This window comes from Nicotiana attenuata, unplaced genomic scaffold (genome assembly GCF_001879085.1).
Source record: "Nicotiana attenuata strain UT unplaced genomic scaffold, NIATTr2, whole genome shotgun sequence".
NCBI classification, from domain to species: Eukaryota; Viridiplantae; Streptophyta; class Magnoliopsida; order Solanales; family Solanaceae; genus Nicotiana; species Nicotiana attenuata.
The window spans coordinates 173,188-198,610 of NW_017671304.1; the positions used below are offsets into that span (position 1 = coordinate 173,188).

Consider the following 25,423-nt stretch of genomic DNA (forward strand, 5'->3'; position numbering starts at 1 on the left):
TTCCAAGAAATAATGGATGTCACATATTCAAACGAGATAGAAAAGTTTTGTTGTATATATGACCATCAACGTTACTCTTTTTATCAATGGAAAAAGAAATAAATGCATATATATATGGCACCGACTACTATATTGAATTTGTAGAATCTGGCGTCATTGATTTTCTTGCATTTTGGAAATTATTTCCCAGTTTTAGAAGGTTCTATTTTCACTTAAAGAAAACAATCATGATTAACGAAAATAGTTAGGGGTCATTCGTAGGGTGTACAAGTATAGTACTGAATATGGTATATTAGTAATGATGGAATTAGTTATGATTTCTTATCGACTGTTCGGTTTGGTGTACTAAAAATAATATGTGTTGCATTTTTTTTTAAAAAATTATTTATTTACAAAATACCCTCTACATAGGTTGGAAAGAATTTAAAAAGGTTTTGAAAGGGCAAATTTGTTTTTATACAATGTTCATCTATGTATTAAAAATTATGGTATTGCTAATGTCATGGATAGTAGTGAATAGGGTATATAATTAGTGGCGGAGCCACATGCACTCAAGGGGTGTCAACCGACACCCCTTAGTCGAAAATTACACTGTATAGTTAGATATTTTTTTTAAAAAATATGTATATATACAATGTATTGACACCCCTTGACTTCTTGGTGAGTTTATTTCTTTATATTTTGACCCCCCTTGATGAAAATCCTGGCTCCGCCATTGCATATAACTAATATATGTATTAGTTATACATAGATTGTAAAATACTACCAAACAAGGAATCAATAATGCCAAAGCTAATTCACGTATTATTTTCTCTAATATGTCAAACCAAATGATCCCTTAGAGTTTAATGACTTTTATGTAGTAACAATATAAAAAACTTTACACCGATCAAAAATCAATTACATGTAATATTTTCTGTAAACGTCTATTGATAACATGTTTACAAACAATAAAACTATATTGATTATGTAAAAATTAATTTACGTTATCAGTGTATAAAAATTAAATCCACATAGGTTAGAACTTAAAAAAAAAAAAAAGAAGCTGGAGTATTGCTAGTAAAAGAAGCTGCTTCTCAATAACATTTTCGTCAACAAAGATATTATTGATTGATTCTCCTAGACATACTTTTAGAATACAGAGTTGGCTCTTTCCTAGTTCCTTCTCTTTTAATTCATCTTCAACTTCTTTCTAATAATGATTGAAAATGAGAGTTCCTAATTAAAAACGGAAGCTACTTAGAGAGGAAGTCCTAGCTAGTACCAATTAATTTTTGGAGTTATTCGAAAAAGTCACCTTTTATAGAGAGCGATTTATCTTGAATTTTCTTACACGAATCTGAATTATTAGGGTCCCAAAATGCATTTCAAACCCTCTACTCCTTCAGAACAGGGGTAAAGTGTGCGTACATACTATCCTCCCCATAGCCTACTTGTAGGATTTCACTGGCCTGTTATTGTTTCTTTTCTTTTTTTTATATATATATATAACCTGTCTTGTAATGATGGGGGATTTGGCATCGACCCCTACCATGTAGATTAATAACCAAAACCTGAAGATATGAAGGAGGGAGACATAAAACCTAACCTCTTCAGAATATGGATAAGAATTGGACATGCCCAACTCTTTACGGTAAGCTTGCAAAAAATCGATGCTATGAAATGTAAAACAAGGTGGAGAGTATATAATAAACAGCAAAAAAGTCCTCTCCATAATGCATGTTAATGCTACACCTAGGACAACAATCAACAACATAGTTAACTTAGTCATTAGCATCATATACAAAAATAGTCTTGGAGGCTCTTATTCTGATGCTTGCTAATTGATCCTTATCCATAAAGCATAGACCTCTAGCTTGACTTGGAAGTTTATAGCAGAGAAATACCATTTAGTACTGGTTCTTTCTGTTGTTGTTGTTATTGATAAGAAGAAGAAGAAAAAAGAGTTACTTAAAAGAAAAAGAAAAAGACGAGGAAGAAGAATAAGCTTGTGGAGGATATTAATTAAGCATCACGAATTTTTTTTTCAAGTCAAACTGCGTGTATATGTGATTTTCTATGGAGGTTTTGGAAGTCTATGATATTGGCAGGGGCGGATTTAGGGGCGGAAGGGGGTTCACCCGAACTCCCTTCGTCGAAAAATTACACTGTATATATAAGGCAAAATTTATTTTTTACCTCTATATATTAAATTTTGAACCCCGCAATAATATAGGTCAAACGCCCTGGCAATAATACAGGTCAAACGCCCTGGAATTGTTTTAAAAAAAAGCTTAGCTGCAAAATTGAATGAAAATTTAAACGTAAAATTTTTGTATTGAATGATGTATGAAAAGTCTGATAGAAAAGTTTTACAAATCAAGTTTTTATTTACGGTACAGTGTGGTAAACTTATACTCTTGGTTGGAAATTTGACTTCATTGTTATGGTCTCTTCTTTTTACTTGTTTCATATTACAAATACTATCAAGTTCAATGTTAATATTAAATTAAAGGTGTGTATAACATACAATATAATATAGTTAATATGAATATAATTCCCAGTGACTTGATGCTAATAAATTTAAATATTGAAACCATCGAGTTTAAATTTTATTTCATATAAAATATAATACTCCTTGGTGGATAGAGTTATCGGATACTTGTTCTGGTGAGAGAAGTAGATATCCTCTGAAATTACTCGAGGTGCAGCCAAGCCGTCCTGGACATCAAAATTATAAAAAATAGATTACAGTAACACATCAAATATATACATTGTCGTAGCTATACTTTTAGAAAATTATCATTTGTAGCTATTGTATACGGTAGAAGTCGGAGAGCTCGATTTCGAAGACTTGATTACACTCCGAGCCCGTGTTCTGGAAGCTCGAAGTAAGAATCAAGCCAGCCCCGGATGAGCGCACCTCGAAAAGCAAATCGGGGACCCGTCGTAACCTGTCTCGATCGAGGGCAGTACAATCTCGAAGACACTAAAGAAAGGGCGGAAATTTATCAAGGACACGTGGGTCAGGGCATAAATTATAGGATAAGATTTGCACGAAATAGTACAAGTCTGTACTAGGTCGTTATACAGCTGTACCAATAGAATTTTTTACCATAATTGAAAATGTACCATATTAAGGTTTTCCCCTTCTATATAAAGGGACCCCAATCTTTGTAAAGGGCATCTCATTCTCTGCAATAGAATATTCTACTCTGCTTTTCTTATTTACCGTGCTCAACTATTGCTCTTCAGCTTTATTATCTTTACTTTATTGTTCATACTTTATTGTTCTTAGCTCATCTCGAGGACCTTGAGATAATCGAGCTCGAGATCCTTATTGCTCTAACAACACTGGTTTGGTTCATCAATTCTTCTTACTTAAACTTAATATTATTTGTACATTCACTAATATTAGAATAAATCACATATCTTTAAAACCACAAATCATATTTAATTATTACTCACATTTTTCGAGGTAAACAACTATATTTGAATTTTATAACAAATCCACCTGTATTACTGAAACAAGAGATTAACTGTTTTAAACTGAAACAAGAGAGCATCAGCTCAATTGGGTTAGAGACGTCTCTCTCATCAAGAGCATTCTATTTTTCTATCTTTCACATTAGTTGTATCCGTTGCAATACAAGTGATATAATAATTTACGAATGATAATTAGGTAAATTATAGTTAAGTATGGTAATTAGATTCTAAAGTGTACTACTTTATGAAAAATTTGTCTATAAAAAAAATAAAAATAAAATAGAGCCAACGAAAAGGGGAAGCAACGTGCGAGTAAAAGTGGATGCATGAAGAGAGAGAGACACGGTAGTGAAGGGTAGAGAAATGAGAGAGGATCCGAAATTTCAGGCCTTCCTTATCTCAACAATGTTTCTCTGTCGAAGAATACTCAGAAATCTACTGTTGGATCAAACACACCCAGGCCAACAGAGAGTTTGTTTTGTCCCAAACAATTTCCAGATTAATATCTCAATCACTTTCCTCTCTATTTCCACTGCCCATTGTTTTTCGAATGATTTGAATTTTGAGCATCACATCACAGCTCCACAATGGTACGTCCCCCGGCTCAAATGCTATACTCTCGTCATTGTCTTTTTTTCTATTTTGAAACATTTGCATCAAATTTATTAAATTCATCCAAGTCTTAAGTTTGAAAGAGAGTGTGTTACCTATAGGCCGCGTGTTCGAGCCGTGGAAGCAACCACTAATGCTTGCATTAGGGGTAGCTTGTTCACATCATACCCCTTGGGGTGGGTGCGGCCTTTTGTGCTCCAGGCTGCCTTTTTTTTATTCAAGTTTTAAGTTAATTTTCAACCATTACATTAACAATTTATTAACAGTGTGCCAGTAAATTGTTCACGCTGATAAGAACCGGTGACGAAATTTTGTTCTTTAGAATTATATATGCCTTTTAGGAATCCATGATCATCAAATGCAATAAATTCAGCCTTGAGTTTCTCTGGATTTTGAAAAGTTGATGAAATTGTTCATAATAGAAGAGGGGATTTTTATCATAAAGGCCGATATTATCCAACGGAAAGTGTGGGATATTGTAACTCACTATGGGCGCTGATAATATGTATTGATATACACACGTTTCATTCACAAAGGAAGAGTTAACTGTTACTAGTCTGGTTTTGCATGAGGACATACGGGTTTGGCCAAACCTAGTAGGTTTGACCTAGACCTTGAGTATGTGTTAAAAAATCCACTAAATGTGTACGAATATCAAATGTTCAACCCATTTACTAGCAATTGAGGTTGCTGCCCTAGAATTCCGAACCTATAAAAATGCAAATCTTGGATCCATCTCTACCACCAGTCTATCCGAAAATTATCATGCTAATTTGTCCTTCTGCACCGTAACAGGTGGAAGGAAAGGTAAAATTAGGTTGATATCTTGAATTGAAGTTTACAGTGTATGAAGATTTTTTTAACTGTTGAAAAAAAATCTAGTAGGTTTCTCTGTGTGAATGCTTTAGACTTGCAAGCAATGTTTAAAAGGCATAGTTGGGACTCCCTTCGGGACGAGTCAACTTTTTAACTGCTCGGACGATAATGGGACGCTAAAGTTTCATGGGACTAACGCCACGGTCGGCCATGGATGCAGTTGTTTGCCATGTACATCGCAATAATGTTCAACGCACGCTTTACGCCTTGGATTGTCTGCCCTATATGCCTCAAACCATTTTATGTCAAACTTTTTAAGTATCTGTATCCCTTCTGTACAGTATGTTGTTCTATAATTAAGCAATTGGCGACTTAAAAAATTATTGTGTTGTGTGTGTGTGTATAATTACATCTGGATATATTAATTGATTTTCATGCATATTTTTCTCTGAATATACAAATGCCCTCCCCATGAAAGGGAAAATTTCCCGGCTGTTCCTCTACTTCTTAAAACAATGCTATATGTAAGCTATAATCGGGTGGAGAATGCTCAAATAGATTTGTGTCTACCACATTATATCTCTTTGTTTGATTTACTCGTGAGTTTGAATCCACTTGGTGTTAGAGCATTTGTTCAGTTACATTGCATGCAAAAGAGATTGTTTGATCATATGTGAGATAAATTTATCGCTCATGTGATCAATTCTATTGATACATGCTCTTCTTAATTTTTATTTTTGTTTTTTGGGCTTTCAGGGCACTGCAGTTAATATAATAGTAGGGTCTCATGTATGGGTTGAGGACCCTGATGTAGCTTGGATTGATGGAGAAGTAAAGAAAATAACAAATGGGGAAGCAGAGATTGAGAGGACTGATGGAAAGAAGGTAGTTTGTTATACATTTTAATTGTTAATTTACTTCTTTCATTTGTTGATATTTATCAAGCACTTGCTTACAGAAATTTACCTCAAAACAAATTGGTTATTGACTTATCTTATAGACCTCCAATGGCACCAACTTTTGCTCCTATCATTTCAAGACTATTGCATGCTGCTGAATGGAATTTCTTGTGGAATCATTATAGCTATCTAATTCTTATACGTTTAACAGTTAATATTATAACCGTATCGTACAGACTTTTAGTGAAGCATCTGTTAACAAGAAACGAAATAAGTTACAATATGTATCTCCAGACGAGTCGTCTGAAGTCCTTTTTTAATAGAAGATGTGACTGCAAATAATGTCTCCGCCTCCTGCAAGTTAACATCTCGGGTTTGATAAGAAGGCAGACTATCCTATTTTATGGATTGATACATATCATGATATGTCGTCCTCTCATGCTTCAGGTTGTTAGGAAATTGTCGAAAGTTTATCCAAAAGATGTGGAAGCTCCTGCTGGGGGTGTCGATGACATGACAAAACTATCCTATTTGCATGAGCCTGGAGTGCTGCAGAACCTCAAAACCAGATACGAACTTAATGAAATTTACGTAAGATACTGTAGTTATTGTTTGGGTTGTGTCTGATTTTATGCTCTTTCTTATGCTACAATACATACAACAGCGCCCATCTCTTAATATTTGATATAATTACAGACTTATACAGGAAATATCTTAATTGCAATAAATCCATTTCAAAAATTGCCTCATTTGTATGATACACACATGATGCAACAATACAAGGGAGCACCATTTGGAGAATTAAGCCCTCATGTCTTTGCCATTGCAGATGTTGCTTACAGGTTCCTCCCAGTTTAAGCAAACCTTTTTACAATAATTTGTGTTTTATTGGCATGATAAATTGAACTGCCTTTGCTGGAAACAGGGCAATGGTCCATGAGGGGAAAAGCAATTCTATTCTGGTTAGCGGTGAAAGTGGAGCCGGTAAAACTGAGACAACCAAGATGCTTATGCGATATCTTGCCTTTCTGGGTGGCCGTGCAGCAACTGAAGGGCGCACTGTGGAGCAACAAGTCCTTGGTGTATGATAACATGTCATTGATAACCTATTATGTGCTCTTCAATTTTTCAATCACCCATTCCATTTTCACATAATTATCCTCTACTTTCTGATTTAGATTATTTTAAGCTAATGTAATATTTACTCTCATGATCTTTTGCATGAACCCACTCAAGTGCAGTCTAATCCTGTTCTTGAAGCATTCGGCAATGCGAAGACTGTTAGAAATAACAATTCCAGGTCAAGCTCTTTAGCACTTTGCATTTCAGCCTTTAATTTTTATGTGTTCCAGTTAATGTTTTTTCGACTTGGTTAATTATTCTGAGATATATTTTCCATCAAAAAGTGCAACAGGAGATTGAACTGCTTGTTTTGCTTATCTTATACTTCCTAGTAGTAGAGAAGCTATTTTCGAAGTCAACTTGTGATCAAAGATGATCAATACCATAACAATTACCATATTAGATTGAAGATGTTTAATGCTCTCCTTAACCTAAAACTGCTGCAGCCGTTTTGGCAAATTCGTTGAGATTCAGTTTGACAAACATGGAAGGATCTCGGGAGCAGCAATCAGGACCTACCTCCTTGAGAGATCTCGTGTTTGCCAAATTTCTGATCCTGAGCGCAACTACCACTGTTTTTACCTTCTTTGTGCGGCCCCGCAAGAGGTACTTTTCTATTGCAATAAGAACTTCAATGGCATTATGAAATATTTGTAGGATTGCATCGAATTTCTTTGGTGGCAGTATGTTGCTGACAATCTTCCTAATCATTGTAGGAGATTGAGAAGTATAAGTTGGGACATCCCAAAACGTTTCACTATCTTAACCAGTCAAAATGCCATGAGCTTGTTGGTGTGAGTGATGCTGATGAGTACCTTGCCACTAGAAGAGCAATGGATGTTGTCGGAATTAGTAAACACGAGCAGGTATATTATCTTGCACCGTTCGTCCAGCTTTATTTTTCTATTTGCGTCTGGGTAAAGAATAATTAAAGGGTATCTCTAACTCTCCCTCTCCCCCCACTCAGGAAGCAATTTTTAGAGTTGTTGCAGCGATTCTCCATCTTGGTAATATTGACTTTGCAAAAGGAAAAGAGGTTGATTCATCAGTTATTAAAGAGGACAAACCCAAATTCCATCTCAAAACTGCAGCAGAGCTTCTGATGTATGGAAGATTCTTAATGTCACCTTTCATATTCAGATGTTATGTGGCTGTGATAATGGTTGGAAATTCTGATTTTCCTAATATGTTAGGTGTGACCCTGTAGCTTTGGAAGATGCGTTATGCAAAAGGGTGATGATCACCCCTGAAGAAGTGATAAAACGGAGCCTTGATCCTCGCAGTGCTGAAATAAGTAGGGATGGTCTGGCTAAAACAATATATTCTAGACTATTTGATTGGTAAGAAGCTTAGTTTTCATTACCATGTGTGAATAATATACTAGCTATTGGCTCCGTGCTAGGCACTGGAGACTCATTCTGTTTATTTACTTTTATGCCTTGATGTAAAACAAGATACTCCTTCTGTCCCAATTTATGTAAAGGGATTCAGAGTACGGGAGTCTAAGTACCTAGTTTTCCGTGTGAATTCAGGCATAGATTCTTCAAGTTTTTCAAAATAAACATTACATATTTGAAAACTACACAAAAGGTACTATACCAACATGGTTAACAAGTCAAAATATTTAAAAAGAGTTTAATAAAATTGTAGGCAAAGAAAAAACTCTCACTCCCCAAATTGTAACATTTTCACATAAATTGGGATAAAGGGAGTACTATTAGCAATTATTGTAATTCAAAGATATTGAAAGATTTGTTCACTGTGAGACTAACAAATAAAGAGTTCAAGTTGAAGTAAAAATGTTGATTTGAGATATTAGAGTCATTAAAACTAACCATGGAATATACTGGAAAGAAAAGAAGATGAGCAAATATGTGCCTTGTATATATATATATATATGTGTGTGTGTGTGTGTGTGTGTTGTGTGTGTGTGTGTGTGTTGTGTGTGTGTGTGTGTGTACACACTGTATGTACCCTTTTTTACTTAATCAGCACGTGGATTCAGACCTGAAGTAAGTTCCCACTAGTGCATGATTGATTTACTAATTTCACAAATGTCTTGTAAATTAGTCTGTCTCTTGGGAAAATGCAGGTTGGTAGACAAGATAAATGTCTCAATTGGACAAGATCCCCAGTCTAAATGTCTCATTGGAGTCCTTGATATCTATGGTTTTGAAAGCTTTAAGCACAACAGGTAGCTGCTAATCTTTAGCTTGCGTTTCTAATTCACCATAATATTGTTCCATCTAAAAGAATTGTTTACATGAGTGTTCAAAGATTTGCAACTCGTGTTTGAGTCTCATTATATCACGCTTTGCAGCTTTGAGCAATTCTGCATAAATTATACAAATGAGAAGTTGCAGCAACACTTCAATCAGGTTTACTTTTCGATATTACTAGCAATGTAAGCAGTGATTTTGTATGTATTGTTTCTCAAGTCCGTTGTGGCTTTACAGCATGTGTTCAAGATGGAACAAGAAGAATACAAAAGAGAGGCCATTGATTGGAGCTACATCGAGTTCGTGGATAACCAGGATGTTCTAGATCTTATTGAAAAGGTCATTGCACTTATCTCTAAATACACTACTTGAGAATTATTAGTTTGTTTAAACAGATTTCTTCAACCAATGAAAAATATTTCTCAAGTGGCAAGGTTGAGGTCTCAAGACTCAAAGGTCTTGGTTTCAATTCTTGCTGCTCACATTTCTTTAGATATAATGTATTTCCTCTTCTGGGAATAGTCTGGTTATTGTTCTCAAGAAACTGTCATTTGTAACTCTCCCAAACAGTGGGTAAGTGGCATCACTTTTCTCAAATAACCAAAGAAAGAATTTAAGTTCAAACTAGATGGTTAGAATTTGGACTTCTACTTACCTCTCAAAAAGAAAAAAGAAAAAAGAAATTGGACTTCTACGTTATCAGACAGCAATACCCCGTAGATTTCAAAATTTTCTGTAATTATATCACAAACATCTTGAAAACTTTATTGCATTAGATATTGGATGGTTCTTCTTCTTTTAAGACTGCAAGTATTGTTATGGCTGCTTATCAAAAAGAAATGTTCTGGTTGTGTATGAATTGGGTTATTGTTATCCAAAAAGAAATATCTCCTTGCTTATGGGATCCTAGGTATTTTAGAAATTTAGAATTTAGCTAATAAATGCACGAGGTGTATATTAGCAAAAGGTTGAATTGTTAGGCTACTTGAATAGTGGAATTCTCTCTGCTCTGCTTCCCTGGAGAAAGAAGTTATAATGAAACTATTGCTCTATGATCTTTGTGAGGGTAAAAGATCTGCGAAAAAAGACTGCTTGTGAGTGAAATATATGAGTCTGTCTAGAGTGACTAACAAAATACCCTCGCTTGAAAGATTAAGAAACAATCTCAACTTTTGACCAGCATGAAAATTCCAGAACAGACTTCTAACTTATCATTTAAAAAAAGAAATAATAATGCTTCTCATTGGTGTTACAATTAGTTTTATAATTGTGGTATTTCCTTTTGCAGAAACCAGGTGGAATTGTTGCTCTGCTAGATGAAGCTTGGTACGATAATATCCCATCACTTTGGTCTTTATTATGAAAAATGATTGTATGCTACTTAATTGTTACTTAAGTTTTCTGTTCCTCATTATCTTTGTGTGGTACTAGTTGAGTTTAAGATTATAACTCTTTTTAAGTTAAATGATAAAATTTGTCTTCATTGTGAGAAAGCACGGGAGAAAATATATTATTGATGATTGACAATGCTACAATGAGCCCTATATATACACACATAACATATCCTACTCCTAATACATATTGGATTAGGGTTAGAGTTATTTACTCCTATTTACACGACTATTCTAACACTCCCCCTCAAGCTGGTGCATATAAATCATATGTACCAAGCTTGTTACATATGTAGTTAATACGAGGACCAGTGAGGGACTTGGTGAAAATATCTGCAAGCTGATCATTCGACTTCACAAACTTTGTAGCAATATCTCCCGAGAGTATCTTTTCTCTAACAAAATGACAGTCAATCTCAATGTGTTTAGTTCTCTCGTGGAATACTGGATTTGACGCAATATGAAGAGCAGCTTGATTATCACACACAAGTCCCATCTGACTAATCTCACCAAATTTCAACTCCTTGAGCAACTGTTTTATCCAAATTAGCTCACATGTGGCCATAGCCATTGCTCGATATTCTGCTTCTGCACTAGACCGAGCAACCACATTCTGTTTCTTGCTCTTCCAAGACACCAAATTTCCTCCTACTAAGACACAATATCCAGATGTAGAACGTCTATCAGAAGGTGATCCTGCCCGATCAGCATCTGAGTATCCAACGATCTGCTCATGGCCTCGATCTTCAAACAATAAGCCTTTGCCTGGAGCTGATTTTATATACCGAAGAATGCGGACAACTGCATCCCAATGACTATCACAGGGAGAATCCATAAACTGACTCACAACACTCACAGGAAAGGAAATATCAGGTCTAGTCACTGTGAGGTAATTTAGTTTACCAACCAACCGCCTATATCTTGCAGGATCGCTAAGAGGCTCTCCCTGTCCTGGCAGAAGTCTAGAATTCGGATCCATCGGAGTGTCAACAGGTCTACAACCTGTCATTCCTGTCTCCTCAAGAATATCTAAGGATACCATGTGAGAAAGCACGGGAGAAAATATATTATTGATGATTGACAATGCTACAATGAGCCCCATATATACACACATAACATATCCTACTCCTAATACATGTTGGATTAGGGTTAGAGTTATTTACTCCTATTTACACGACTATTCTAACATTCATTATTTACTTTCTATTTTCCAGTATGTTCCCAAAGTCAACACATGAAACATTTTCTAACAAGCTATATCAGACATTCAAAGTTCACAAGCGCTTTGTCAAGCCCAAACTGTCTCGTACAGATTTCATAATTTCACATTATGCTGGAGAGGTGAGTCCAATACCCAACAGCTATTTCAGTATAGAGTGATTTGCAATTTACATTTCCTAATTTAATACATTTATTATTAGGTGCAATATCAATCCGACCAATTTTTGGACAAAAACAAGGACTATATAGTGGCTGAACATCAAGACCTCCTAAGTGCTTCAAAATGCTCTTTTGTAGCAGGACTCTTCCCTTCAGTAGGTGAAGAGACTTCAAAGTCGTCAAAATTTTCTTCGATTGGTTCACGCTTTAAGGTATTCTTGCATTATGGGCCCTGATTTGATTTATTAAATGATGAACTGTGTTACCTTTAATATATGCTGATCATTAGTCTTCCTTCTGAGACTGTCAATTGTCTTGTGCTGATGAAATTACAAACTTAAATGCAGTTACAATTACAGTCGTTGATGGAGACACTGAATGCTACAGAACCTCACTACATCAGATGTGTAAAGCCTAATAATCTCCTAAAACCGGCTATATTTGAAAATGACAACATTATGCGACAATTGCGCTGTGGTGTAAGTAATCTCCATCTTACTAAATCCCAGAATTGGGAAAAAGAGGGGAAAGCATAGATTTTTGTTTAATTGTGATAGTTATTGATTATAACCAACATGCTTTTCTTTTAAGGGTGTTTTAGAGGCAATTAGAATCAGTTGTGCTGGATTCCCTACCCGTCGCCCTTTCTTTGAATTCATACACAGATTTGGGCTCCTAGCGCCGGAGGTTTTACAAGGGAGGTATACCTTGTTTTCGTTTGAACTGATTGTCAAGAGCTGACAGTACTTTGAGATGTCTTACCTTTTGCTGAATTTGTTTGAAGAAGTATTTTCTCTAGGATTACCAGATGATTCTGAATGAAATACATTATTGCATGGCAGTTATGAGGAAAAAGTTGCTTGCAAGAAGATTCTGGAAAAATGGGGGCTGAAAGGTTTTCAGGTAATCTTAGTTTTTTTCCTCCTGCTTAGATAGCAGTGTGAATTCATCAGTATAGTTCTTATATTTCTGATTCACAAATTCAGAGGAGAGTTCGTTCCTAAGGTCATATGGGATCATATCTAAACCTCTACCCCACATTAGTGTCTAGCTTGTTATCTGCAAATGTGATTGAAAAGGAAAATTCGCATTCACAATATGAGATTTGGTGATTAGTTCCCGTCTTAATGATTATTTGATTACTTTGCTTTTACAGATAGGAAAGACCAAGGTATTCCTAAGGGCTGGACAGATGGCTGAGTTGGATGCACGACGAGCAGAGGTTCTTAATAATGCAGCCAAAGTCATACAACGGCGAATAAGAACTCATATTGCTCGTAAACAATTCATTGCATTGAGAAAAGCTGCCATATCTTTACAGTCTCTATGTAGAGGTGAGGCATCTTAAAACTATTTAAGATTTTGAAAACTTGGTGACACAAGAGTGTATGCTTCATTGTTTCCTGTTTCAAGCTCCATCCGAACAAAAATCTATTAAGGAAAAAAGATATATCTGAAGGAACAAAGAGGCACTAGGCAGAGTAGAATTCATTCTCAAAACGCATGTCCTATTTTTCATATTTTAGGTAAACTGGCATGCAAAATTTATGTGCAAATAAAGAGGCAAGCAGCTGCTGTAAAAATTCAGAAGAACACACGTGGACATCATGCTAGAAAGGCCTATAAGAAACTCAAGGTCTCAGTGCTCATGGTGCAGACTGTTTTGCGAGCTATGGATGCTCGTAAGAGATTCCGATTTAGGAAGCAAACTGAAGCTGCAATAATAATTCAGGTTAGAGTTCCTGTGTGCTATATGAGTTCATGATTATATGGCATTGAAGTGAGCCTAATATTAGTCTTTATCCTCCTCAGGCACGGTGGCGTTGTCATAAAGCTTTTTCATATTATAAAAGGCTGAAAAGAGGGGTACTTGTTGCACAATGCAAATGGAGGGGAAGAGTTGCCAAAAAGGAACTAAGGAAGCTTAAAATGGTAAGCGTACTATTTTGTAATCCAATAGGAAACATAAAAACACATCTCTTATTACAATGTCTCATGATTCAATAATTATTAGTGTACTATTATTTCATGATTTTTCAACTACATGCAGGCTGCAAGGGATACTGGTGCGCTCAAAGAGGCAAAGGATAAGCTTGAAAAGCAGTTGGAGGAGCTTACGTGGCGGTTGCAACTGGAAAAACGTCTAAGAGTAATCTCATGTTTTAGCTCATGTTTTATTTATGTAAATCACATTTTCAAAGTGCATACCTGTGTCGTCTCATTCTTTGTGCACCTGTGTGTAGATATATCAACAGATACATTATATGACAAGAAGAAACTCTTGCTAGCATGCTAAATTTGCCTGTTACTATTGCATACATACTATTATTTTCAGCCGTGTTACACCATTCTGTAGGCATACAATAGAGTGAAATTGTCGGACTTAATTGTCAGATATAATAACTGCTCAAATCATCACGCAGACTGACTTGGAAGAAACTAAAGCACAAGAGATAGCAAAACTGCAAGATGCTTTGGAAGTTGTGCAAAAAAAAGTTGATGAAGCAAATGCGTTGGTTGTCAAGGAACGAGAAGCTGCAAAAAAGGCAATTGAAGAAGCACCTCCTGTAATCAAGGAAACTCCGGTTTATGTTGAAGATACAAAGAAAGTAGAATCTCTAATGGAAGAAAATAGCAGTTTAAAGGTAATCCAATTGACTAGGTTCTCATTCCGTTGTGGTGCTGAATATGACAATCTGTTGAGCAATAATAAGTGTTCTTTGAGAAAACCTTGCATTTAATTCATAATTTAAACGAAAAATAATAGTAGCCTGAGAAAACACACTTGAGCATTGGTAATTTTAAAAATACATAAGCATGATTCTGCCCGATAGAGAAGAATGTGAAAATTCCATAAAATGCTTGAAGTACATAGTTTCAAATACCTCGGGGGGATCTATTCTTATCACATTTTGACTGAATGGAATTTAAGATCACAGTAATCCTAGAACAGTTGAATAAATTTTTTCTTGTATTTCCAGCTGCAGAGACTTTCTTGTATTTCCTGCTGCAGAGACTTGTGGAAGAGTAAATACTGACTGATTATCTTTTTGCGGCTTATCCAAAAAAATAAAATAAAAAAATAATAAAAAATTAGATGAGCAATAAAGATGAATGTTGAATATCATTCATAACATCTCCCAAAAGGATCATAATATGCAATGAATCTAGCCTATGCTTCCTACGCTTATAATCTTTGCAAATGTGTGTGTTCTGTCCAGGTTTCTTTAGAACAAGAAAAGCAGAACTGTGATGACTGGAAGAGGAAGTATACTGAGGCACAAGAATCTGGGGAAGAAAGTCGCAGGAAGTTAGAAGAAACTGAAAAAAGAGTGCATCAACTCCAGGAATCACTGAAAGGGTAATCAGCTTGCTCTCACAGTGCCTTATTTCAGTTATATTACATTCCAGCTTATAAGATGAACTGTTTTATATTGTAACATGCATTTTTGTCTTGTTCATTTTCTGTGTACAAATATTTGCAGAGTTGAATAAGGTAAAAGAATGACAATGCATGCTGATACGACTAACTCATCATAAAATTAACACCGTCACAAATTTTATTGAATAAATGTTACAGCAATGATGCATTTAAGAGTTGCCATCAGAACATTGTGGCCAATGAAATATTGACCTACCGACATGATGTTAATTGTAAAAGAAATAATATGTTCATTCAGGCGAAAACAGTAAAGTAGTAGGTGGAGTAGGCCTAGGATATTATGAATTACATTAGGTGAACATCATATTTCGATGACGAACAGCTTTGCTCTAACAATTTAGATGATGCATTCAACACCATCATGTACAAAGGACTAATAGAATTGTCTTCCACTTGTTTGTCTAAGAACTTTAAGAGTAGTCAGTAGTCATGTCTAGATAATACTTGGAAGTTTTAAATAGGATTCTAGTCTTTTGAAAGTAATATTTTAATGCAATATGATTGTGTTGCATTTTCCTTTCCTAAAGAATTATCTGATTATATATTTATTTATATGTTGCTGCTGAACCCTGCAAAATCAGGCTAGAGGAGAAGATGACAAACTTAGAGTCAGAGAACAAAGTTTTCCGTCAGCAGGCTGTGTCAATGGCACCTAATAAGTTCCTCTCTGGGCGCTCTAGATCTATTATCCAGGTATTACTGTTTTACATGTATTTCTTGTGTAGAATTCTTTTAGGAATGGAATTATCTGAAGTCTTCTGTTCAATTGGCAGAGAACTGAGAGTGGTCGCGGTTATGAGGATACAAGAATGCACGTGGTAAAAATACCTTCCTTATAAGACTTGTGCTGCCAAATTCTACTCGCATGCCTGCATTATTTGTTGCTCATATTCTCACTTGCATTATATTAGGATCTTCATAGCCCTTCATTGAACCAAAGGGATCTCCCTGAAGCAGAGGATAAACCGCAAAAATCACTTAATGAGAAACAGCAAGAGAACCAGGAGTTGCTGATTCGTTGTATTACACAAAACTTGGGCTTTGCAGGAAACAGGCCAATTGCAGCCTGCATCATTTATAAGTGCCTTTTGCAGTGGAGATCTTTTGAAGTTGAGAGAACCACTGTCTTTGACCGAATAATCCAGACTATTGGTCATGCTATTGAGGTTTGAGCTACAAAATCCAGTTCTCCTTAAACTTTATGTCCTCGCTTTTTAAATTATAATTGCTTCTTTTAATTCCATTTCTGCGCTGGTACAGAAAACCCAGGACAACAATGATATACTGGCTTACTGGTTGTCAAATGCTTCTACTCTTCTATTGCTACTTCAGCGTACACTCAAAGCAAGTGCTGCTGCAGCAATGACTCCTCTACGTCGACGATCCTCATCGGCATCTCTGTTTGGGAGGATGTCGCAGGTGGGAATTTAAAAAAATATTAACAAGTTCAGTACTTTTTATTACGGAAGTTTGAGACTAGCTCCTTAAGGTGTTCATTGTTATTGATTTTCAGAGTTTCCGTGGAAACCCTCAAGGAGTCAACCTTTCCTTTGTGACTGGAGGAGTTGAAACTCTACGCCAAGTAGAAGCCAAGTACCCTGCCCTGTTGTTCAAGCAGCAACTTACAGCATATGTAGAGAAAATTTATGGAATGATTCGTGACAATTTGAAAAAGGAGATTTCTCCGTTGCTGGGGTTGTGTATCCAGGTAAGCGTAGAAAATATTTCCAGAGACATGTCTAGGACATGTTTTTTGCATTATATATAACTCTTTACCTCATTTTTCGGTTATCTTGTATTTTTCCTTTGTCATTTGGATTAAAACAGTTTTCTTTGATATGTTATTAGGCACCACGAACTTCAAGAGCAAGCTTGGTTAAAGGGTCCTCACGTTCAGTAGCTAATACAGCAGCTCAGCAAGCTTTGATTGCCCATTGGCAGGGAATTGTAAAGAGCTTGGGGAATTTCTTGAACACATTAAAAGCAAACCATGTTAGTGAAGCTGATTTTTCCCTTCGCTCAATTATTTTGAACCCCTTTCCAGTGTAAACAATTTGTTCCTAGAGGATAGATTTTTTATCCAGCAAACATTGGCTCAGCAGAATTAGCAATGTCATAAGAAGAGATGGTTAATTAGCTTAGAAATAGTTGATAAACCTTTGATTCCAAAATATCATGCAGCTAACTTTGATCTTGCTTTTCCTGTTTTGATACTTTCAGGTGCCCCCGTTTTTAGTTCGTAAAGTATTCACTCAGATATTTTCATTCATCAACGTTCAGCTTTTTAACAGGTGCAGCTATAGGCTTCTGTTTGCATGCAGTTTTCTCCAATGCATTTAAAAGTTTCCTCATGTGACTGTATAAAATTTCACAGCCTTCTCTTAAGACGGGAGTGCTGTTCATTTAGCAATGGTGAATACGTCAAAGCAGGACTGGCAGAATTGGAACACTGGTGCTTCACGGCAACTGATGAGGTATGATGCATCAGATATTTTATTATGTTGGCATTCCTGAAAGTTATATTTAACCCCCGAAGTAAAAAAAAAAAAAAAAAAATAGTATGCAGGATCAGCATGGGATGAGCTGAAGCATATCAGACAGGCAATTGGTTTTCTTGTAAGCATTATCCTACATTTATCATTTTCATTTAACTTGTTTCTTTCATTTTTTGTAAGTAGGATTGTAAAGAGTTATCAAATATTCTCCATTCTCCTTGCTGCAGGTTATACATCAAAAACCCAAAAAGACACTGGATGAAATAAGCCATCAACTCTGTCCAGTAAGTGATATCAATTTGAAGGAAGAATTAGCTGGCGTGTCATTAAAGGTCACTAATGATATCTTTTTTCTCCAGGTTCTTAGCATCCAGCAGTTGTATAGGATCAGTACAATGTACTGGGATGACAAGTATGGTACACACAGTGTGTCACCGGATGTAAGTTTCTATGGATGCCATTAGTCAACCTAGGTTAGAGTCATATTCTTCAAAAGATATAATTTAGATAACATGTTTACACAGTAAAACTAACCAAGGGCGAGGTTTTTATGCAATTGCATTAGGTTATATCCAGCATGAGGGTGTCGATGACTGAAGATTCAAATCATGCAGTCAGCAACTCTTTTCTCTTAGATGATGATTCAAGGTTAGCATCAAAATGCTTGTAATTAGTTGTAATTGGTACCTTGCTTTTGTGTGATTAATTCACTTTGAATCTCATTAGGACTAGATCTGAAAAGTAGTCTCGAACATTTACTGGGAACATCAGTCCTTCCCAGTTCAGGTTTTCAATATTTAGGGAAAGACTCTAATTCCAATGTTGCAATTTTAGATTATTTAGGTGCATGTTATCAAGCAGAAGATTACAAGTGGTTAAGGTGCAAATAAATGCGCATAAGACAAACTATTATTGTTGTATTTCAGTAAACTTCCTTTTTATGCCTCTTTAAGCCAATTGCTGATGCTTCTTAATGGTGCAATTTGCAGCATCCCATTTTCAGTTGATGACATATCAAAATCAATGGAACAAATAGATATAGCTGACATTGAACCTCCTCTTCCTCTCCGTGAGAATTCAGGCTTTAGCTTTTTGGTGCCACGCACCAATTAATCAGTCAATTTGAGGCACAGGACGTCGTCATCTTCAGTTCACTTGAGAAGGAATAGATGATTATCTGACTACTTTTGTGGATGTTCTTTAGAGGCAGATCTAATTTGTTAGCTTCTGTGAACTTCAGAATTCAAAGAAATGCACCAGTCCCCTGCCTCAGACTCACGGGGGCGCCAAAGAAGAGCATGATGAAGATTTACATAACAGTTTCCACCCAAAACATAGAAGCATTGCTGCACTCATCTTTATACATAATTTTCATTTCACTTTGTAATACAAGTAGGAGAGTTATGAATTAGCTGTACACAACTAGGTCCATATTTCATAAATGATAGAGCTGCAGCACTCCAGTTTTGTAGGGGGAGGGTGAACAAGAATACTCAAAATGTTAGTTGAATCTGTATTTTATACTCCATTAAAATATGTATCTTTTTTACCACAGAAGCTATACTAGTGTTTGTCATGTAAAGAAAGACACTGTATGGGTTTTTGGACATGTATGGAGGTTAGTTTCTTTTACAATTTTACACAATTGATCATAGTCTATACATACTTTCATCTGTTTCTGCAAGAGGACTGTGGTATCAGGATGGATCGTGTTGGTTGATTCATGAAGGAAATTTTACCCCCTATATATACCCTATTTATTATAAACCAAAATCATTTTATAATATATTTCTATAGCTACCTTATATATTTTATAGCAAAATAGGTATTTATAGTAGGGGTGTACAAAGGAAATAGACAAACCACACCAAACCGATAATCCGAATCAAACCGAGAGAAAAAACCCGACTATGGTTTGGTTTGATTTGGTTTGGTGTTGGAAAAAAAATCCGACCATAATTGGTTTGGTTTGGTTTTAACTCAAAAAAGTCAAACGGAAACCAAACCAACCCGACATTACATGTATAGAAGTTTTAAATATATTTAATACATAAAAATATTTATTGTAATATAGTTTATAAATATTTCTTAAACATTTTCATAATTTTATCTTTGATCGTATTATTTTAAACTTGGACTTATAATTCTTGAATGCTACAATAAGTTTTGTAGCCAATATTAATGCTAATAAAAGACATTCAATTAAATTGTACTAGGATTGGATATCTATTTTTTAGTTTTTTCATGGTTTAGATAAAATGCACAACTTATCTTTTTTATAGTGTTTAGTCATGTAAAAATAGTACTTGTTAGTCGTATTTATTTTAGCAACTTCGTAATTTTAGATTATTTTTATTTTCATTAAGGCTTATTAATTATATTTGTTTATGCGATTTTATTATATTTATTGTTGAATATTTTATTACAATGCTATAGCTCATCTCATATTTTTTGTTATTTTCTTGAAAAACACCTTATATAGTTATGTCTTACTAGGATCAAAGAAATATTTGGAGCACAATTCTATGTTTTGTGCTATGAAAACTCTATGAAAAAAAAAATCAAAAAATAGCACGAAAACCCGAAAAACCCGAGAAAAATCGAGATTGAAAAACCCAATTTTTATTGGTTTGGTTTGGCCTTTAGATTTAATCCCGACACAATTGGTTTGGTTTGCTAATTAGAAAACTCGAACCAATCCGACCTATGTACACCCCTAATTTATAGTATATACTACAATTGAGGCAAGAAATACGCTATTTATGATTTTTCTTTCTTTCTTTCAAGTAACACACGATTCTCTCTCATAATTTTTCTTATTTCTCTCTCTCTCTCTCTCTCCCTCTTTTGAGATAATATGTTGCGTTTCAGTTAAAATATCATGGTATAGCCAGTTTTCACACTGGTCAATGAAAAATAGCCAACGTTTATCAAGTCAATGAAAAATAGCCACTATTTTGCTGCAACAGGGACCGGTCCAGTATAATATACGGGAGTTCTGGTGCATTTGTGTACGAACTCCAGCATATTATGCTGGACCGGTATACTTTGCTAACTCCTGTAAAATTTGCGGGAGACTGGAGCACCAGTGCTCCAAACTCCAGTATATTATACTGGACAATTATACTTGCTGGAACTCTCGTAAAATTGCGGAGTTCCAGCATAATTATGCTTGAACTCCCGTAAAATTTGCGGGAGTTCCAGCATAGTTATCCTGGAACTCCCGTAAAATTTACGGGAGTTCAAGCATACTTATGCTGGAACTCCCGTAAAATTTGCGGGCGTATTTTTCCGGATTTTGAACAGTGTTTTCGCTCAGATTTAAAGTGGCTAAATTTCGATGACTTTTGAAACTTGGCTATTTTTCAACGACCAGTGATAAATCTGGCTATTTTTGAATTTCTCCCTGCGTTTCACTCTCTTCAAATCTCCTGTTATCTAATGTGCAACTACATGGAAGATATTCTTGTGGAAGCTACATATTGGAGTTTCTCCCTTTTTCCTACGTTCTCTAGCTATTTTATGCCTTGAAACTTCCTTCAGATGAGATAATTTGTAATAGAGAGTTTTCTTTGCTGTTTGATTATTGCAAATGGCCTCTTACATATTTCTTTCTAATAAATGTGGTCTCTCTCTTCTCTCTCATCGATCTGAGGCTAGGGCCACTGCGCAGGGAGCAAAAAACGATATCGGAATAATCCGAGTAGAGCATGGGTACGGTAACATGGACGACGGATACTGCAATATTTCCCATGTCGGAGAAAATTTGAGGGCCAGGATTTTTGTTCGTCTCCATTTTTAGTTTTAATATAATGTATACAATACTTTGATTGGCCGAAAAATGCCATCTCCGACGAACTTTCTTCTCTTCTTTGCAATTTAGCCACATACAATTATACAAATACATTGTATTCTTTACAAATTCACTCAAACGCATTGTATTTTTATATAAATATTTTTTTTGCATGTAAATATGTATTTCGAAGTTTTTTTAATACAGCTGAATACACCTATATTCATGCATATTGCACATACAGTATGCATGAATACATGATATAAACATTGAAATACACTGAATACAAACATTAAAATAGAACAGAATATAAACAATGAATACATTTAATTTTAAAATACAGTAAAATACAGTGGATACAAATAGAAATACAGTGAATACAACCAATGAAATATACTAAATACAACAGTAATAACATATTTATGAATAACTAAAATACTGTTAATACAAATACATTTGAATACACTAAATATAAAATAGCGATACAGTAAATACAAACTCTGAATCTAATGAATGCAACAGTAAAAAAAATATTGAAACATACTAAATACAAAAGTTAAATACAACTGAAAAAGTATTCTAATTAATTGGATTGATAATGAGGCATGTTAGAATTGATTTTGTTGAGTTATATTAGGAGTGTATCGCGCTGATTGATATTATTTCCATTATTAGACAGCTGGACAGACCTATTTTTAAGGTGATTGTCGTTACTGTATTCATACATGGCGCGAATACATGCACTGCCCTGATTTTTAGGCGCTTTTTGCTGCTGTATTAATGAATAAAGCAGCGCGAATACACTGCCGTAATAACTGAATAGTAGCTATAGGAAGTAATTATGTATATGGTAGCTATAGGAAGTTTATAGCCACTAAACAATAGTAGTTTCTGAAAATTACTCATTCATAAACATCAACAACTATCCCTCAGTCCCAAACAAATTAGGGTCCGCTATATGAACTATCATTATGTTTCTCCATTTAATGGCTGATTCATAAACACGACGGACATGACCATGACTGCCGGAGAAATTGCCTAATAAAATGTTCTTGGAGATGTTGGAGCCCCAGTTGGGTTTCAGGTATTATTCGAGCTTCAGACTGAATAAGAAAATAATTAATATAAAATAAATAAGTTGGAAGGATGAAATGGTTACCATTGGACGTTGAATTTTAAGCAAAACCATATCAAGTAATAAGTTGAGTTATCCTAACTAGTGAGTGAATAGTTCAAATTTTCTAACTAATGAAATATTTTAAAACTAACTATTTCTCATTTGAGCTCTGAAATGATTAATTTAGCAGTTTGTTTAATGTTTATAACTTATTCTATTTCAGCTCAGGAACGATTTTAGTCACTAATTTTCAGTTGATCAAACAAAAACACCATGAATGGCGACATTTGATTGGCATATGCTACCACGAGACAACTTCTTATATATTTTTTCGAAGTTACAAGATATGACAAAAATACCATATTGCACAAACTGCATTAACCCCTAAATTCTGGTACTTCTGTTCAACTAAAACTTCCAACTGTCAGTAAGAAGATAGTACGTAATTTCTATGTAAGTCGACACTGAAATTCGCTACTCGCGCCCAACTGCTTCTATATCGATCAGAAACAAGCAGCTGCAAATGCTATCAGTGGTTCTTCCTTCCTATCCTATCTATCTATAAAAGTTGCTTGATTCTGTTGGGAATAAAACCTCACAGAAATAATATTTATGATAATGAAAGCGGAATAATAACATAATACTGTGATACGGTAATGAACAAGAATAAAAAGAACAACAAGAATAGAGCCGTCAATATGGGCTTGGCCCGTTGGGCCAGCCCAGCCCAGCCCGTTATTTAGCAGGCATGTGCTAGAATTTTTGAAGCCCATTTAAAAACGAGGCTTTTAAGCCCGGCCCGAGTAAGCTCGTGGCCCGTGAGGCTTGACTGAGGCTGGCTTGGGCCGGCCCGTGAGCCTAATAAAAATATATATTTGAAATATATCAATTATAAAAATTATACGACACAAAAAATATCAAGAAGAGTATCCAAGCTTAAAGTTTTTAAGCTCATCATATTAAAAGATCAAAGTCTTAAACCGTTAATTAGTTTTAAAAATTTAATTATTCTTAATATTTAACTAATTAATATTGCATACGAATTGTAGATGTAGATGAAAGTGAAGATATTAAGTGTAACGACCCGACCGATCGTTTTGAGCTTTTGCACTTTGCTCGCCAGTTCTCGGGCATGACTTGCCCCGTGTAGTGTATTATGACTTATGTAAATCGTTGGCTTTGGTTTTCAGGATGATCAAAATGAATTTGGAAGAACAATTCTCAGTTTGAAGCTTGAAATTTGAAAGGTTTGACCAAGATTTGACTTGTTAATATATGATCTCGGATTGGAATTTTTATGATTTGGTTAGCTCCGTAGGTGATTTGGGACTTAGGAGCGTGATCGGAATGTGTTTTGGAGGTACGGTGTAGAATTAGGCTTGCGAAAGTTAGTTTTTGGCGTTTTCCGGTTAATAGGTGAGATTTTGATATAGGGGTCGGAATGGAATTTCGGAAGTCGCAGTAGCTTCGCTATGTCATTTGGGATGCGTGTGCAAAATTTCAGGTCATTCGGACGTGGTTTGGTTGGACTTTTGATCAAAAGCGGAATTTGGAAGATTTTAGAAACTTAGGCTTGAATTCGATGTGTTTTGGTTGATTTGATGTTGTTTGAGGTTGAAGATTGGTACAAGTTCGAATAAGGTTTTGGGATATGCTGGTGGCTTTGGTTGAGGTTCCGGGGGCCTCGGGTGAGTTTCGGATGGTCAATCGGACACTTTCATGCCTTGGAGATGTTGCAGAATTTGCAGGTTCAGCTGTTGCAGAGAATTCCTCTTCGCGATCGCGTAGGGGCTCACGCGATCGCGTAGAAGGTTTTGAGGGGGAAGTCCAGTTGTTCTTCGCGTTCGCGGAAGTTGGGTCGCGATCGCATAGAGGCGAGGAAGTTGTTGATCGCGAACGCGTAGTGAAGGTCGCGTTCGCGTAGAGTTAAGTGGACCAGGGGTCTTGGATGGAAGTTGTTCATCGCGAACGCGGTGGCCAGTCCGCGATCGCGTAGGGTCAGATGCTTGAGCATCGCGTTCGCATGGTATTTCACGCGTTCGCATAGAGTAAATTTTGATTTTAAATATTGTCCTGAGGGTATGAAACCCCGGAATTTCACAGCGTACGACTATGTTGAGGTGACTTACACGCTAGATGACGAGCGTGGGGTAGAGCACCGTTGGGGATTGTGACTTAGTCCATCCCGAATGATTATTTTACTGTGTATTTGATAGTTAATTATTTAATATTATTATATTTTGGGCTAAATGCCATATGTGGGCTTCGTGCCAGCTGTCTGAACCCTTAGGGGATTTTTTAAATGATATTTTCCTCACTGATTGATTTCATACTGGTGCTCAGTCATACTATATTTTACCATTTTAAAGACTCGGCTATATTATTCTGTTTTAAACACATTAAATGATATTTTAATAGGTATTTGAGCTGAGCTTCATATTTTACAGATGCCCGAGGGGCTTATGAGATATACTGATTATGATAATGAGGCCGAGGGCCTGAGATTGTACGCCACGAGGTGGCTTGAGATTTATATGAGGTCGAGAGCCTGTTTATGATGCCACGAGATGGCTTAATTATGCGCTTGGGACGTAAGGGGCCCCTCCCGGAGTCTGTACACCCCCAGTGAGCGCGGGTACCTGATCACGCCCAACTCTAGTCCTAAAAAGGAT

At 35.8% G+C, this 25,423-nt stretch overlaps 1 protein-coding gene across 3 annotated transcripts; it reads left to right on the forward strand.

Moving 5' to 3' along the window:
• Positions 1–3,865: 3,865 nt before the first annotated feature.
• Positions 3,866–19,473, forward strand: LOC109207420 (myosin-11-like). 3 transcript variants are annotated; one of them, XM_019370332.1, is made up of 38 exons: positions 3,868–4,055; positions 5,650–5,778; positions 6,240–6,383; positions 6,489–6,634; positions 6,718–6,874; positions 7,034–7,092; positions 7,361–7,520; positions 7,631–7,780; positions 7,882–8,018; positions 8,108–8,254; positions 9,007–9,108; positions 9,235–9,292; positions 9,371–9,472; positions 10,422–10,459; positions 11,739–11,865; positions 11,946–12,116; positions 12,252–12,383; positions 12,496–12,605; positions 12,747–12,807; positions 13,061–13,238; positions 13,431–13,636; positions 13,717–13,836; positions 13,955–14,053; positions 14,328–14,549; positions 15,126–15,265; positions 15,928–16,039; positions 16,120–16,164; positions 16,258–16,512; positions 16,607–16,765; positions 16,860–17,054; positions 17,195–17,338; positions 17,567–17,637; positions 17,721–17,820; positions 17,906–17,962; positions 18,069–18,125; positions 18,201–18,281; positions 18,407–18,489; positions 18,831–19,473. In XM_019370332.1, exons 1-38 carry the CDS (start codon positions 4,053–4,055, stop codon positions 18,952–18,954), a joined length of 4,581 nt encoding a protein of 1,526 aa, XP_019225877.1. In that variant the 5' UTR covers positions 3,868–4,052; the 3' UTR covers positions 18,955–19,473. The 3 variants fall into 3 exon arrangements, with proteins under 3 accessions (XP_019225878.1, XP_019225877.1, XP_019225879.1); XM_019370333.1 differs by lacking the exon at positions 18,831–19,473 and having other exon boundaries at positions 3,866–4,055; positions 18,201–18,314; XM_019370334.1 differs by lacking the exons at positions 3,868–4,055; positions 5,650–5,778 and having other exon boundaries at positions 6,299–6,383; positions 6,499–6,634.
• Positions 19,474–25,423: the final 5,950 nt, after the last annotated feature.